The 17,608-nt window shown below is 34.5% G+C and overlaps 1 protein-coding gene across 1 annotated transcript; it reads left to right on the top strand.

Annotated features, from left to right (window-relative positions):
- The first annotated feature begins 16,242 nt into the window (after positions 1-16,242).
- On the top strand, positions 16,243-17,119 carry LOC126659805 (ATP synthase protein MI25-like). Its single transcript, XM_050353134.2, has one exon. The coding sequence runs from the start codon at positions 16,470-16,472 to the stop codon at positions 17,061-17,063; it is 594 nt and encodes a 197-aa protein (XP_050209091.1). The 5' UTR covers positions 16,243-16,469; the 3' UTR covers positions 17,064-17,119.
- The last annotated feature ends 489 nt before the right edge of the window (positions 17,120-17,608 follow it).

The following is a 17,608-nucleotide window of genomic DNA, read 5'->3' as shown; positions in this document are numbered from 1 at the left end:
TGAATCACTGTATAAAACCCCTAGAGAATTCTCCACATCTCAAATTTTCAACGCTTCCTCAAAAGAACCCGCTGCCGCCTTTTTCTTTAGCCGAAATAATCAATTTGTTCATGTTCATAAAATCGTTTTCTGATGGTTGTTTACCCGATGAAACTGACTGGTATGGGCATGATCTTAAGTTTCCAGTAGGTGAAATCCGTTTGTGGGATATTTTCTTTCTGATAGTAATGTTGGAAATATTCACAAGAGGACTGATAACTGAATGAGTCGCACTTCCAGAACTCACAGGTTCTGCCCGAGAATGAGTAGAATTAACATCCAATTTGGTCACAGCAAACAAAATATCATGAACCTCTGAATCTGTCGACGTAAAAGATATAACTGACAAGATCTGATTCTACTTATCATCAGAGTTGAGAGGTTCGAAGTGATTCCGCTCCTCATCACAAAGATCCTCATTTTCCTCTTCGGTGTGGTAAACATCATATTCTAAGTCAATTTCTCAATCCTTATTAAAATAAACCGGTTGATCCACCTCAAAAACATGTAATGTGAATTTGAAATCTCTTAAAGCCACTGGGAAGGATTTATTAACCCGACCATTCTTTGTTGTGATCAAAACAGACCCCGTAAAAACATAATTGAACTAAAAAGAACTAAATTTGCGACATAAGAGCACTAGCCAAAAAACCCTAGCTATGACAGCCTCTTCAACGCCGATTTCAACACCACCACCGCCATCCTTGCCGACCTCCAATCACTATGGTTCAGTCTCATCAATCCCCAGAGATCACACAGCCGTAATTTACTTTGAGAACTATCCGGAAAACTGGTTTTATGATGATATAGAAAAGCTTTTTGCCAAGTTTGAAATTCATGGAAGAGTAACCCTAGCACGAAGGAGAAACAAATTATCAAGGAAGTTTGGCTTCCTCAGAATAGCTGATGACGGTAACACAGAGAGGGTTTTGAGGAAATTGAATCAGCTGTTTATAGGACCGTGTAGAGTACGGGTTTTTCGTGCTAAATTCCCAACACCTAAACCTAACTCCATGCAACGTAAACCTTCAGAAGCTCCTATCAAAACAACACCAGCAAATCCTACGTCTCCGAGATTGATTCACTCGTCATCACCTCGTGATTCCAGATCATATGCAGAAGTGGTTACTAACAAGCCACTGATTTATGAAGCAATAAGGAAGGTACCGGAATATAAAAATAATGCATTGATTGTAACAATTTCTAGCATAGCCAAACTGTTGATCATTAAAGAAGCGATGTTAGACCTGGAAATTGTGTTTGAGTCAATTTCATTCCTGGGAGGTCTTTTTGTTCTGATTCGGTTTCATTATGATGGGTACTAGACAAAATTCAGGAATGAATTCAAGAGGTATGAAGATCTATTTTCAGCAATTATTCCATGGGAGAATTATATTCATGCAAATGAGAGATTTGTTTGGGTTTCTATATCGAGAGTTCTTATTTCGGCATGGTCAGAAGATATTTTTCTGTTTATTGGCAACAACCTGGGAAAGGCAATTGCAGTTCACCCCTCAGTTATTTCCATGGATCGCATGGATACTGGTTCGGTCCTTGTTTCAGCAGGTTACTCTCGCATTGATGGCGTTATTCCTATTATGATTGGGAATGTGCTCTACAATGTTCAGGCTCACGAAACTGAATTTCCAGTACTCACGAACAGCTCTACTGATTCCACCTCCGAATATGAAGATGAGTCCAAATTGGTTTCTTCTTCATCGGCAGGTGGTATGGGCAGGAACTCGATTATTTCAGCTTCTAAGCAATCACTTTCAGCAGCCCATACAAGTCCAGCTTTTAAATACATCACGCAAAGGAACCAGAAGAATATTCTTTCGTCAGCTATTGTTGATTCCCGCTCCAACTATACAACAGAACAGAACAGCACCAAAGACACCTCTTAAGAAGCAAAAACATTTGATGTTGGAGTTAAATTGGGTTTATTCAAAGAGAAAGATGAGACAGACATAATCAAACCTCTTTCAGAAATCATTGCCAAGGAATCATGCGATCACTCTTGAAGTGTTTAATCCATGTCTGCTATTTTTTTATGTCAAGCTCTATTCATATTATTACTTGGAATTGTCGTGGTGGCAGTGGCCATTTTCGCAAACAGCGGTCTATTCGTTCTTTTGTTATTCAGAATAAATTGGCTATTATTGGATTGATTGAAACCAAAAAAGAAATCATGGATGACTTTTTAGTTAGGAAACTTTTGCCTAACCTCGATTACGATTTTTGTTTTTCGTGTTCTACGGGTTCGTCTGGGGGTAAAGTCTGTATTTGGAATTCCAGTTTGATTTCGCCGTCTAGAATTGAGGTCATGAGCAGACAGATTGTTTTAGAATTTGAGTGGAACTTGTTGCCGATCAGATATATCATCGTTTACGCCCCGAACTGTCCATTTGAGAGATCTATTTTATGGCACAGTATTCTTCCGGAGTTGAATTGTGACAGAATGTGTATTGTTTCAGGAGATTTCAATGATATTCTTCATCCTTCTGAAAGGCTGAATTGCAATGGGTGGTCTAGCTCAATGCTAGCTTTTTCTCAGTTTATTAATGACGCTAATTTACTGGAGCTACCTTTACAGGGGCGTTTTTTTACTTGGCAAAATAGACTCTCTAAGTCTAAGATTGACAAATGTTTTGTCTCTCATTCGGTTCTTGAGCATTGGCCGAACATTGAACTTCAGGCACTACCGAGATCCTTCTCTGATCATGTCCCTATTTTCCTTACTTCAGCTGGCTGTATTGATTTGGGTCCGAGACCCTTTCAATCATTGAATATTTGGTGGGAGCATCCGGATTTTGCTTCCTTCTTTGTGGATTGTTGGAATTCGCTTCAAAGTCATAATAATTTAGTGGTTAAAATGAGGGAGCTTCGAAGGCTTATTTCAGCTTGGAACAAAAACACTTTTGGAGACTTAAACAACAAAATCGCGGATGTTAAAAACAATATTTTGGATATTGAAAAACAAGCTGATGATAGATCTTGTTAGAGGATGATTTCGCTCCTTTATCATCTCTTCAAAGTGAGCTGATTGGGTATTCAAAACAGCTTGAAACTGTTTGGCTGCAGAAATCGCGGCTGAATTGGAATCTTCTTGGCGATAGAAAAATACAGCTTTCTTTCACTTGGCGGCTTCAATTCATGCAAGAAATAATCAAATTTCAGAGATTTGTATTGAGGGGGTTTGTCACATTAACCCGTCTGATATAAAATCAAAGGTTAATTCTTATTATCGTGGCATTTATAAGAGAGGATTGCTTGTTCCGTTTTCTCTTAATTCGCTTCATTTCAAGAAATTAACGGCAGCTCACAATGATTTTTTAGCATCAGTTTTTTATTTCGAGGAATTAACACTTGTGGTTATGCATTATGATGAGAACAAAGCTCCGGGACCAGATGGCTTTAACTCTTTCTTTTATAAGCGGTTTTGGGAGGTAATCAAAGGGGATGTTATTCGGATTATTGAGGAATTTTATACTTCGGCTTGTTTTCCCAAAGGATTGAATACAACGTTTTTAATTCTCATTCCGAAATTGAAGGGGGCTTCTAATATAAAGGATTTTTGACCGATAAGTCTCATCAATGGAATTTTCAAGTTTCTTTCAAAGATTCTTGCGAATAGATTGGCTCCTATGCTGCCCTACATCATCTCAAACAATCAATTTGGTTTTATCAAAGGTCGGAATTGTAATACCCCGTAAGTTCAGGTGCCGTTTAGTACAACGTGTCCGGTAGAGAAGGACCGGAGTTACAGAACTAAGTATATTGGATATTAAAGAAAAGGATAATATGGAGTAGGACGTAATTGTTTATGGATTGGAATAAGAAAATAAGGAAAAATATCAAGAAAAGTTACAAACTAGAGTTCAGGGACTAAAGTGGTAATTTAACCAGTTAAGTCCGAAAATAGAATTATTTCGCCAAGGTCCGCGAAATATTTTATAGTATTGGTGGTAAAAGTTTCAGGTCAATCGGAGACCTTTTAAAATTTGGACGCGGATTCATTTTGGGCTAAATTGTCAATTTTGAAGAATTCAAGAACCAAAGTGCAAATTAGCCAATTTAGCCTCGAGAATAGAAATTGGAAGATTATCGACGGAAATAAGTATTTTTGGAGTAGTATTATTTATTGGGATATAAATAATACGTAGATAATCGAGTTAAATGAATAAATAACCGTTTAGTTAAAATTGAAAGTTTAAAAGAGAAATGGTTTAAGTTAAAGAAATGAAGGATTAAAAGAGTACATTAACCAAGATATATATAAGAATTCCTTAAGCATAAGGAAATGAGGAAAGGATCAGAAGGAATGATCCAGAGAAGAGAGAAAATGACGATCACCGTCGTTTCGCCGCCGTTTCGCCGTTTCTCGCCCAAATCGCGAGTTCTTTATATCGATTCGTTCAGAATTCGATTCTCTATCATCGCTAAGTTTCAAATCAAGGTAAGTTTGACGTTTTTATTATGAGAATTGATAAATAAGGGTTAATTCGTTTTAACGAATTAAACGAATCGTAATCGCGTTTCTATTGGCGTTTTTGATGATATTTGAGATGGTTATTAATGGAAATCGTGCTAGAATCGACTTTGGACGTTTAAGCACGTCGGAATTGGCCCGGGGAATGAACCCCGGGGCTGCACATCGGCAGTCGTTTGCTGCACGAACGTGCAGTACACGTTCGTGTAGCATACTGCACGAACGTGCAGTACACGTTCGTGTAGCAGACTGCACGAACGTGTAGCACACGTTCGTGTAGTACACTACACGAACGTGCAGCGTACTGCACGAACGTGCAGTACACTGCTGCACGAACGTGCAGTCCCTCGTTAGTAGGAATCGATGATTTTGGCTTCCAGAGCCCTGACGCGACGCGGAAACTTGATTACAGACAGTTTCAAGTCGCATAATCAATCACGATTCGATTGAATATCAAAACATAAACTAGGACGTTTAAAAGAGAAGTGTGAATGAGAGATTATCAAAGTTAAGAATCGTATTAGAGATACGATTGTGTTAACCTAAGTTTATAACTTAGGAGTTTGAATACTAAGCCCACGTTTATGGATTAAACGTATAGGTAACTCGATTAAGTAGCTGACGTACCGACAAGCTACCAAGCCATTTAGCTGGAGAGGGCACGTGATTGGACAACGCATGGAGCTTACGCTTGCGGGATTATAATAATGCAGTTTTGGATAGCGATCGCTGTGAGTTAAACTTTACTTTGAGTATTATTACGCAATAGATAGTTTTTATATTATAAATATAATATTAAACTACATCGCATGCTATAGTATTTTATCGATAGAAATGAATTTGTACATCATATTATCGAATATATATAGATTGTGAAAACTAGTATATGATCCGGGGGAAACAAGCTACCTATTGGGTGTCAATAGGCTGTGTGATCACCAGCGTCCGGGTAAGTCATAGATAGAGATTTCATGGGTCGTATATCATACTTGTTTGTGCATGCGATACAGAGCCTATCTGGTTGAACTATCCCGGGGCCTGTATCTGCGAGTCGGCTGGTTGAACTATCCCGGACTCATATCGATCGATCGTTAGATGTTGTGATAATGTTCATTATGTATACTAAGGTATTAGGGTTTCGATCGGATCAAATGCTTGAAGTATAATATGTTTGTATATATGTGTTTTGTTTTAAATGCGATGTTATTTTCTATAATACCTTAGTAATGTGTTTTCTCACTCAGTATTTCCCCAAATACTGACCCCTCACATTGATGTTTTCAGGTGTTAGAGTCGGATCAGACAGACCGTCTTTGGTGTGCTGGGTACAAGTCCCCTTGGTGCTGCAGTAGTATACGTGTGACGAGTCTTAGCCTAGTATAGTTAGGTCTTATAGGTTGTGTACGTGTATAATGTTTGTTTGATGTGACATCTTTTGGTTGTCAGTTTTTGTATTGATCGATAGATGGGCTAGTACGTACCAGTTACGGAAGTGAAATGCCCACTATGATTGTATCGATGATGTGTTTATATATGATGTTATGTTATGATTGTAAACGTGTCTTTCTTATTATATGTCTATAGGATAGTTGTGTTTGCGTTTCCGCGAAAAAGTTAGAGTGGTTTTAGGCTTGCTACGGGTTTCGGAGCTACCACTCCCATTCCCTAGCGCCGGTCTCGGCTCAATAATTTGGGTCGTGATAGGAATATTCATGAGTACCATTCAATTGCTTCGGAAGTTATCCACCTGATATCGAGGCGTAAGAATTCAGCTTTTATTATTAAGCTGGATTTTCAAAAGGCTTTTGATAGTGTTTCTTGGACTTTTTTGATTGAAACTATGCGTAACATGAACTTCAACACCAGATGGATTCGGTGGATTACAGATCTGCTGAAGTCTTCTCAGATGTCGGTATTGATTAATGGTTCTCCGTCAGAGAATTTCTTTATGGAGAAGGGTGTACGTCAGGGGGACCCTTTATCTCCTATGTTGTTTGTCATCGCAGCAGAAGGTTTTAAAGCAATCATTAATAAGGCTAAGGATTTGAGTCTTCTTGGGGGTATCTATATTGACGGATGTTGTGATTCTTTGTCTCTGCTGCAATTTGCAGATGATACGCTCATGTTTCTACCTAATGACTTGAATATGGTAAGTAACCTTCTCCGAATTCTGCGTTGCTTTGAATTGGTGTCTGGTTTACGTATCAATTATCAAAAAAGCTCAATCATTGGCTTGAATGCTTCGGATCAAGACATATCGAATGCGGCCTCAATTCTTAACTGTAGGATTGATAAGTTGCCTTTAATTATCTTGGTCTTCCTTTAGTTAGGAAAAAAGTGTTAGTGATATGCACTAGGTCAATCATGTTTAACCATGTTTTGACTTTATCATTTTGTTATTTATTGATTGGCAGTTTTTATCATTTTATATTTATGATTAAAATACTTGAATGGTTAATTATTTCTAAGGTCATCAAGTATGTGACTTGATAGTAGAACCCTTAGGTTTAATAAAAAGAATTATATACCATCTATCCCTAGTCTTAATAGAACACTGAGACTAGTATAATGTTGACTGATGATTATGTTTTACTAATCATGTATATGAGATATTAAGTCAAATCATAGGTGCTATTTGAGAAATAAGGCACTGGATGACCCACTGTGAGAATACTACATAGATCACTGTCATAAGTAATTCTCATTACAGTTCTATTAGTATAATCCTTTGACCTTGAAATCATCATGGATTTCTACATAGCTATTTCATATTTTGATACAGTCTTACATTATCTTTAACAGGATAATGGAATAGATTGTCATTGAATATGAAAGTAACTATGTGAGAAATGTGAGTGACTGAGAAGGAATTTGTCCCTCATTTATTTGAGTAAGATATCTATGGGCCCCTTGAAGAAGATAAACTGAAGGAAATGCATGGCCATGCTAAATGAATTGATAAAGAGTTATCATTTTCAGTCTACTTAGAGTCAAGAAACTAATGATTGAATATTATAAGGATGACAGGACTATGCCTTATATTCAATCTGGATATCGAGAGACAAAGGGATTAAAATATTATTGTAAATGGTTAAATCGGATTGTCGATATTCGTATAACTTGGGTAGTCATAATGTCTTGCTAGAGGCCACTTATGACTTGTGGGCTGAAATAGGGATTTCGAGCCTACTGCCAACGTTATATGAACCTACAGGGTCGCGCACTAAAAATAGACCCAAAACAGTTATGGGTTGTACAAGCCCAATGTGATTAAGTGATTAATTAATTATATATATATATATATATATATATATATATATATATATATATATATATATATATATATATATATATATATTAATTCAAAATTTAAGGATAAGTGTTTTCTTTAATTTATTATTTTTGGAATATAATAAATATAGTAATTAATATATATGGATGATTATCAAAAAGGAATTTTTGATAAACATAAACTTGTAGAATTGCAATGAGATTGAAATTCGAATTTGTCTAAAACCCTAGTGTTGTTGTATCACTATAAATACGCATTAAGCAATTGGTTTGAGAATCACGAAATTCATTATTCACTAAATCACTAAAAATTCGAAATTGCTTGTGAAGCAATAGTGCTAGCACACAAGCACTAGTTTTGGCTAAGGTCTGTTCGTGTGGATACTCGTAGAGGACGCATTCTATTGGAGGCGTTTCTGATCCGAGGCCAGGTATCACCAAAGTGAACCACCTCCTTCCTTCCTACATTGCTGTTGGATTCGACATACAAGTAAGTATTAATTTTGTAGTTAATCTATTTATTCGAATTACATGGATCTTGGTTTGGGTGTTAGATAAAAAATTTGAAATTCCGCTGCGTTATGAACCCAGAAAACCCAACAAAAAGTTGATGTTTCTCAATATAATCCGATTTTGCAAAGCTTTTCTTCCCATTTGGCTCTCTGGAAAGGGAACTTGTTATCTCCAACAGGTCGGCTAGTTTTAATTAAATCGGTGCTTTGCAGTTTGCCAGTTTATTCAGTGTGCTATTTCGCTATTCCTTCTAGTGTTCTATCAGTCATGGAAAGCTACATGAGAAACTTTTTATGGTCCGGATCAGGTTCGAATCGAGGTATTTGTAAGGTTGCGTGGAAAGACGTTTGTATTCCGTTTTGCTTTGGGGGTCTTAATATCCCTTCTCTTCGGAATAGAAACCAAAGCTTACTTCTTAAATGGGTTTTGGAAGCTTTTATCGTGCGATCGATACTCATTGTGGTTTCGTGTAAGTCGAGCTGGCTCTAATTTAAACTCTTGGAACGATTTAACTGACCCGTCTAATCGCTGCCTTTCTCCTTTTTGGAAGAGCATCAGGAAGCTTTGCATTTCAAATGAAGAAACTTGGAACATCTTCTCAAATCACATCAGTTTTAAGGTGGGGAATGTAACAGATATTAAATTTTGGAGAGACAATTGGATCGAGAATCAGTCCTCTCCTCTTAGCTCGGTTTACAGTACTCTTTTTCAGCTGGATATGCAACCTGCTGCTTCTGCTTCTGAGCGGGCTGTCTCCTCCTCAAACATCCCTTGAAATTGGAGCTTTAACTGGAGAAGAAGGCTTCGGTTGGGGGAAGAAGAATCCTTCCGTCTTCTTCAAACTCAGCTGCAGTCTATTAATCTCTCTAACCAGTGTGATATTGCTCTCTGGTGCGGCAAAAATGTGTTCTCTGCAGCAAGTTTTGTTAAGCTATGTAACAGATCCGACGTGCAATGTGACAGATTTCTTACGTCTGTTTGGAATCATAAGCTTCCCCCGAGGCTTCAATTTTCACATGGCTTTTACATAGGGGCAGGATTACGTCGAAAGAGTTTCTTGTTCAACGAAGGATTTTAGAAAGGGAGCAGCGTTTCTTTTTTTACTGCAATGAAATAGAAACCTGCAATCATATTGTTATATTCTGTCAAAAGTCTTGGAGGGTTTGGACAGAGCTTCTCAACATGATTGGTTTATCAACTTGGACAATTCCGGGAGACATTTCAAGCCTTTATTTTTAGTGGATGGACCTGGCTAATCCGTGTTACAAGAACATTTGGGCAACGATTTGGTTTTTCAGCATTTGGGAGATATGGAAGGCTCGAAACAAGGTTGTTTTTCTCCATGAGGACACTAGCGTCAAGAATTTGATTTTTAGTTGTATTAATAAGGGAGTGATTCATTTTCGATATCACAATCCCCATTTTAGTTTTGGTGGTAATGATGTATTCCGTTGCTTGAGCTTCTTTTTTAGGTTCTAGCAACCGTTTTCTTTTTGCCTTTTCGCTTCTTACGATAGAGCTAATATAATCACCATTTAACAAAAAACAAAAACAGACCCTGTATCTAACCTTTCCTTCACATAAACGAATGGATGAACTTTAACTGCTTCATCAAAACAGTTTGCAATTTTTTCAAAAACCTCCAAACACCAAAGAGATAGCGGAATACCCGATATTGATAACCACGTCATACGAAGAGTAGGGGTATTAAAATCAATGGCCTTAATATTGTTTCGATATACCATCCAAGAAAATCATAGCATCTAGAATTGATTCAAAAGTAATGAGAAACAAACATCCCCCCAAAGTAGAAAGATTATCAAATATAACATCCTCAGATAGCAAATAATTTCTAGCATCCAAAATAGATTGAGCTGAAATAGCCCTAGCCACAAGTAATCATTACAACCAATCGGAGTGGTTCTCCATAACCTTTCTCTGATTCAAGTGTAGCCTCACTTCCTGAACTGAATTCTGAGAATCAGTTTTGCTAATCTTTTCTTGTGTGACCACATTGGCATAAGATCGTTTGTCACGAAGGGAAGGCTGCACTATTGGTTTCTATGCAATCTGCTTCTTACGGATAACCAATTCCTCTTGTTGCCTTCCATTAGAAAAACGGGAGCGATAGACACGCAACTTAAATTGCCCAATAATTACCATATTGAGTTGCTTAATTAAGAACCCAATCAATCTCAACACCATCGACTACTCTAAGGAATCCAAAACTACAATCCTCCTCGACAGCTTCTGCGCAAGAGTAACCTTTCCAAATACCTTGTATTTAGCAAATGTTTTTTGCAAATCAGAAAATCTCCATGAACGCGAAAATTTTCAAAATAGATTACACGAGTTTGATCCTCTGTTGCTGTTTGTTGAGAAGAAAATCATGTTCCAGATTGCTCTATGTTCTGCAATGAATCAAACTGGCCGGAGTTGGCGGCAACATGGTGGCTAGGATGAGGGTTTAGGTGGTGGCGATTTACGGACCTGCCTTATGACTAGAGGTGGCCATGGCCTCCTCAAAGAAAAAAGGTTAAATTTGTGTTCATTAATTATGCTTATTTATAAGTGACTAGTTTTGCATTACGTGCTATGCACGTGGCTCGTAACGTAACTCTTCAATGAACATATTAGTAAATTTATTATATTTTTATCAATTTTTTATTTATAATTAATAATAAAAGTAAATATAATCTTTTGGTTTTATAATAACCATAATTAAATAATTCACTTAATTTTATTAATAATATCTATAAAAATATAAGATAGAAATTTAAATAATAATATATTGACCAAATACAGTATTTTAATTTTGTAATGCAATCAAACTAAAAGATATGTATTCCTATTAATTTGGAGACAATTTAGTTATTTTTTACATACTAAAAATTAAATTGGAGATAATTTAGCTACCTATTCTAATTAGGACTTTAATTACAATAAAGATTAATTAAATAATTAATTAGTTAATGACTATAAAATCTTTATTTAGTAATAAACTGAAAAGGATTATTCAGTAAATTTGCCTGCCTCCATCCGTGCTTTTATATATAGTATAGATAACTATAATTTAATGCATTTATTTTTTCATATTGAGTTGGGTTCAGCAACTTTTCATAGTAGATATATACACAAAATTAGATAATCATCTTCTTTCTAATAATATATACAATAATTATAGTTGTAAATGTATTAAATAGTTATTTTTAAGTTTATTTTAAAAATGTATATTTATTGCCAGCCAAATTTTGATAAATTATAATTTAAATTATGTTTTTTTACAACTAAACCAAACTAATTTATAAAAAATAGTATATTTTAAACCGAAGTGTACAAAATTTAAAATTTAATTGGAAATTTAATTCATAAGATATTATCGATTCAAACTGTTTTTTTTTCTTCTAATTTTTAAAACCAGACTGAATAACAAATATATTAAAATTGCATATAACAATTTAATAAACGAGCTCAATTGCATATATTTTTAAAATTATACTGTGCTATTTTAAATTTTGAATTGGTCCACTCAATATTATATGTCTATGTTCGTCGCTGGGTGGCGCTTGGGGGTTTAGGGTTTAGATTTGCATTTTTATTTTTTCAAAAGAGTTCTTTGATATTATATGACAAAATTTGATATGATTTGTTCCCTACTGTCAAACATGTTTAATTAGAAATCAGTAACTTGTTTAGTTTTATTATTGGCCTAATTATTCAAAACCCCTCCACTTTTAATTTTTTTTGCAATTGCATCCTAATATAGAAATTTTTTTAATTTAATTTCAATTTGCCTTTTTGTATTTCAATTGTATTCCAAATTATTAAATTGACATCTTCTCACTTAGAAAAAAATTTAAAATAATTTTTATTTTTAGCCTATATTTCATTTAGACCCTAATATTATTAATAATATAAAAAATAAAAAATTATTTTAAAAAAAAATTCTAAATGAAAAAATGTCAATTTAATGATTTGAAATACAATTAAAATATAAAAATCTAAATTAGAGTAAAATTGAAAACAATTCCTACGTTAGGGTGCAATTGCAAAAGAGATTAAAGGGGGGAGGGGTAGTTTGCGTAATTAAGCTTTTATTATTTACATATATTCTTTCCATATTTAAAATAATTTTTTTTTCTTCTTTATATTTTTGCTTACTTTAAAGTATCAATTTTTTAATTTTTGAAATGTGTTGTTGAAAAGTAATCTATATATCTATATTATAAAGTTGAATTCAGAAAAATACTGTTTATTGAACAATGTTTTCGAATTATTTTATTACCCTTAATATGCAAGCACTTGACATAATAATTGTCTATTTTTAATCTCTCTGACTGAAACTTTTAAAACAGTTCAATGACACATGGCTCTATTCTCTTATTTACCTTTTATATTTCATGTAAGGCCTTCATGCTAAATGCCAATTGCTGAAAAAGAAATGTTTGTATCCTATATATATTTATTTAGGGGGTAATATCGTAAAAATTCACCAATTTTACACGTTTTCTCATTTTAATCACGACGTTTGGAAATCATCATTTTCATATTTCAACTACCAATTTTTCACAAATTTATACACTGTTCAAAAATCTGGCATGAATTGATGACGTGTCATTATCTATTCGTTATAGCATACCATTATCTGGTTTTCAACTCAGCAATTTGCACCCGATTTTTGAATGGTGTATGGGTTTAAAAACAATTGATAGTTTGTGTATGAAAATGACGATTTTAAACGGTGATTAAAATGAAAAGGTGTATAAAATTAGTGAATTTTTATAACCTTAATCCATTTGTTATTTTTTTTTATATCCTTCATAATAGTTCGTGCTACATAAAACTTAAATTGTCTTTTTTCTACAAAGATGGAATCTCATTAATAATAAAATCGACTATTTATGCTCAAATCCAACCACGACATTAAGTTAGATAATTACAGTTAAGAAGAACATTTTGTCTAGCTAAGGTGTCATCCAAAAACAATCTATTACATCAACCTGAAAAGAACTGAATTTATATATGGATCTAGCCAAATGAATATCCAACTTTATTAATTTAAAAAAAACAATAAAAAATTATAGATCTACAACAAATCTATAAAAAAAATCAAATTGTAAACATTTTAAATTAATAAAACAATAATCTACACATTAATGCAAAAAGTGACATTTATTATTTGAAAAAATACAAGAATTTAGAGGTGGGGAGCCGGAGGCCATTTCCAACCCACTCTAAAATTGAATCTCTATTTTATTAGAGATAGAGTGAGTTTTTCTCCGATCACAAACTCTATCTCCAACTCTAAAAAGAATATTTTAAAACAACACTATTTTATTATTTTAATAACGTAACTCAAATTGAAACTTTTTTACATACTCATCCTAAAAATAAAAACATATAATTTTTATCAATAGTAAAATAATAAAATTTAAATAAATATTTTTACCATATAATAATATATATTTATTAAATAAAATTAAATAAATATTAGTATTTTTAATATGTAAAACAGAAGATAGAATCTTAATGCGTGCTTGAACGTTATTAATAATCCTAAAATTTGTGCTCATATTGAAAGTGAACAAGCACGAATTTAAAAAAAAGTTCAATAATATCGATAATAATTTTCTGTTCCTCATTTTTTGATGAATATTATGCTAATGTTATCGGAGGTGGAAGTGGTTTACACAAAAATTACATTAAATATCATAAATTATCTTATTTTTTATAAAATAAAAAAATGGCTGTTTTTTCTATTTTTACATAACGGAAGGCTCAATACGACCTTCCTTAATCTAAAAGTGTAGGTAGGACACTTAAAGACGGTAGCTGCAATGAGAAATAATTTCTCGCATGCTCTTCTTTAATCTGATAGAAAGTGGTTCCAAATACTTTTATGATAACAATGATCAATAGAATAGAACTATGAGTAGTTTATTGTAGTAACAAATCTTGGGTACTTTAACAACATTATCACTTTTTAGTTTATACTAATTAATCATGAAAGCATGTTTAAATAAATAAGTGAATTAAAAATTGAATCTTCGGGCATAAAAAATGTCAACCCTTTCGTTATGCAGCCGGCTTCAGAAAAATCTTACTAGTATTTTATTTTTATGGTCTTGCTTGTTCCCTTCATGGAAAATATGGATGCCAGCTTATTTAAAGAAAATAAGTTATACATAAGTCATAAGTTATTTGAATATATTTTGAGTTCTTATACTTTAGAATTTCTCTAAGCATCAAATCAATATGACACTTTTTTTTGTGACAAATCACTTTCTGAATTTAGATGCATCCTTGATCAAAATATGTGAGAGACTTGAACCCTCATATTTGGTTCAATTTTGATTTTGAACTCTAATAATTTTTTTTAATGGAAATACTTAACATTATAATTTTTTTTACATTGGACCCTCCGAACCTAAAATATCATATGTCCGTTAGTGATTAGACAATATAAATCATCAAACCTAATACGTCACCGCTGAGTTGGCCTGGCACTAACGGTCATGTGCATTTTAGATTCGGAGGACCTGATGTGAATTTTTTTATAACGTTAAGTACCTCCATCGAAAAAAAAGTTCATTATGGTCCAAACTCAAAATCGAACCAAATGTGAGGGTCCAATCCGTACATTTGGCCTATATGAGAGGACTGATTTTTCAGATATTTTATATAGGTATTATTTATTTATTTCATTATTAATAATTAATTTTGTAAATATTTAAAACTTAAAATAATTTTTATAATTATATTCATTTCATAATAAAAGATACTATTATAATACAGACTACAGAGTGTTATTTATTTGACATATTATTAATTAATTATTTACAATTAATTACTATGTTCATGATGGTTCTCCATTTTCGGATTCAAGTTTCTATCGCACTGTTGTTGGTAGTTTGTTTGTTTTTTTTTTACTATTTGTCACTTCGATATTGTATATAATGTTCATGTGGTAATTAATCAGTAGATTGATCACATCTCTTACCCATATTTCATTGGTCAGATGTTATTCGTATTTTTAGATATCTTCAAGGAATTCGATTTCAAATTATTTTATTTTCACCTTCTTCATCCATGATGTTATGTGTTTATTCTGATGCTGGTTTTAGATGATCCCGCGAATTCTAAATCAACTACTGAATTTTGCATACTTTTAAGTGATTTTTTTATTTTTGAAAGAACAAAAAATGTAATATTATTTCTCGATCCTCCTTAGAGCTTATAGTTTCCACTACTTGTGAGATAATTTAGTTGTGATAGTTGCTTACAAATATGGGTATTCCCCCGAACCAACCTACTCATTTGCATTGTGATATGGTAGGAGTGGAAATACTCCTATATTTTATGTGTCTTTTAGTTAACATACGTGTATTTGATGTTCAGAATTGAGCATTTTGAGTCTTATTATTGTGTACGAGCGTCCAAGTACAATGCACGTATATTGAAGATATTCAAGCTTAAATGAAGTAATCGGGGAGAATCGTAAAGCATCAGATGTGCATTGGTGAAGAAATTCAACTTTTAGAGCAAGTTTGTACGTTGTGCAAACATACGGGGTAGCGTGCGAACGCATACATAAATATAGAACCTTGAGCGAGTTGTGTCTGAATGCACAGGATAATTCCAAGAGAAGCATTGATTTTGGTGGAGAGTTGTGCGACATCTAGTACAACAAGGTGTGCGAACGCACGTATATTAATCGTAGACTTGGGATTACGAGTTTGTTGTGCTTGATTCGACCGGACACTTGAAGATAGTAGGGGAAACTTTAGAAATACACAAGGGATGAGTTAGAACCCTGTTCTGAGGAGGAAACATGTAATTATGATTAGCCATTGGCTTAGTTTTTTTATCAGATTTCTACACCTGGCATTTGGCAAGAAGATTAAGTCCGAGGGACTCTTGCTGTAGAATTTCTTAATAGCATTCAAGGTTAAAGATGACTCCTAGAGAATTACCAAAATACGAAGTTCTCTTCTCCTTTCGTTCTCTTCTTTCTTTTTTCTTTTTACTTGGTTGGCAGGGTCAGGGCCTTTCTCGCTGGGCGAGCGCATCCGATTCTAAAGTCCTTTCCTAAACCACTTCCCGTTCAGTTGCTGAAAGATAGAGAGAAGCTTTCTAAATGAGATTGAGTTCCACGAATATGCAGGCTAGAAAGATGTTATTTGCTGCTATTCTATTTATTTGTGCATTAAGTTCGAAGAAGATCTCAATCTATAATGAAGAAATGATAGTAGCTCGTTGTTTTATAGGCTTTATCATATTCAGTCGGAAGAGTTTAGGTAATACTTTCAAAGTGACTCTCGACGGGAGAATCCAGGCTATTCAGGAAGAATCGCAGCAATTCCCCAATCCTAACGAAGTAGTTCCTCCGGAATCCAATGAACAACAACGATTACTTAGGATCAGCTTGCGAATTTGTGGCACCGTAGTGGAATCATTACCAATGGCACGCTGTGCGCCTAAGTGCGAAAAGACAGTGCAAGCTTTGTTATGCCGAAACCTAAATGTTAAGTCAGCAACACTTTCAAATGCCACTTCTTCCCGTCGCATCCGTCTTCAGGACGATCTAGTCACAGGGTTTCACTTCTCAGTGAGTGAAAGATTTTTCCCCGGGTGTACGTTGAAAGCTTCTATAGTAGAACTCATTCGAGAGGGCTTGGTGGTCTTAAGAATGGTTCGGGTGGGGGGTTCTCTTAAGAATAAAGAAGATTAATAGAATCTAATTCATTTCATGCTAACAGAAGAGCGGATCCAATACCAAGACGACTTCTTTCTCAGGAAGTGCAGCAAGTACTTGATAAATTAAAGGTTGGGGAGCCCCCGTTTTCTTCCAGAAGAAGCAGGAGCCTTGTGCATTGATTATCGGGCGCTCAACAAGGTAACCTAGCCATCAAGAACAAGTATCCACTTTGATTGCAGACTTCTTCGCCCAGAAGCACGAGATACTTCTCGAAGTTGGATCTACAGTCGGGCTACTACCAGCTGCGTATCGCGGAAGGAGAGCCAAAGACGACCCGTGTGACAAGCAAGCAACCAACCGGGCCTTTGATCTGGTTATGCCTTTTGGACTCACCAATGCCCCTGCCACGTTCTGCACCCTCCACAATGAGCTATTCCACCCATACTTAGACAACTGGTGGTATACTTTAATCGTGGGCTATAGCTATTCGTTAAACGACCACGTTAGCCACCTCCGGACCGTTTTTAAGGTATTAAGGAAGAATCACCTCTATGTAAATAAAGAAAGAGAAATGCTCC

The sequence above is a fragment of the Mercurialis annua genome, linkage group LG8 (genome assembly GCF_937616625.2).
Source record: "Mercurialis annua linkage group LG8, ddMerAnnu1.2, whole genome shotgun sequence".
Classification (NCBI taxonomy): Eukaryota; Viridiplantae; Streptophyta; class Magnoliopsida; order Malpighiales; family Euphorbiaceae; genus Mercurialis; species Mercurialis annua.
Note: the sequence above shows the minus strand (reverse complement) of the source record. Positions and strands in the feature narration are given on the sequence as shown.

Excerpts from the sequence above, each read along its gene's own strand:
- LOC126659805 (XM_050353134.2), top strand. The coding sequence starts at position 16,470 with ATGAGATTGAGTTCCACGAATATGCAGGCTAGAAAGATGTTATTTGCT.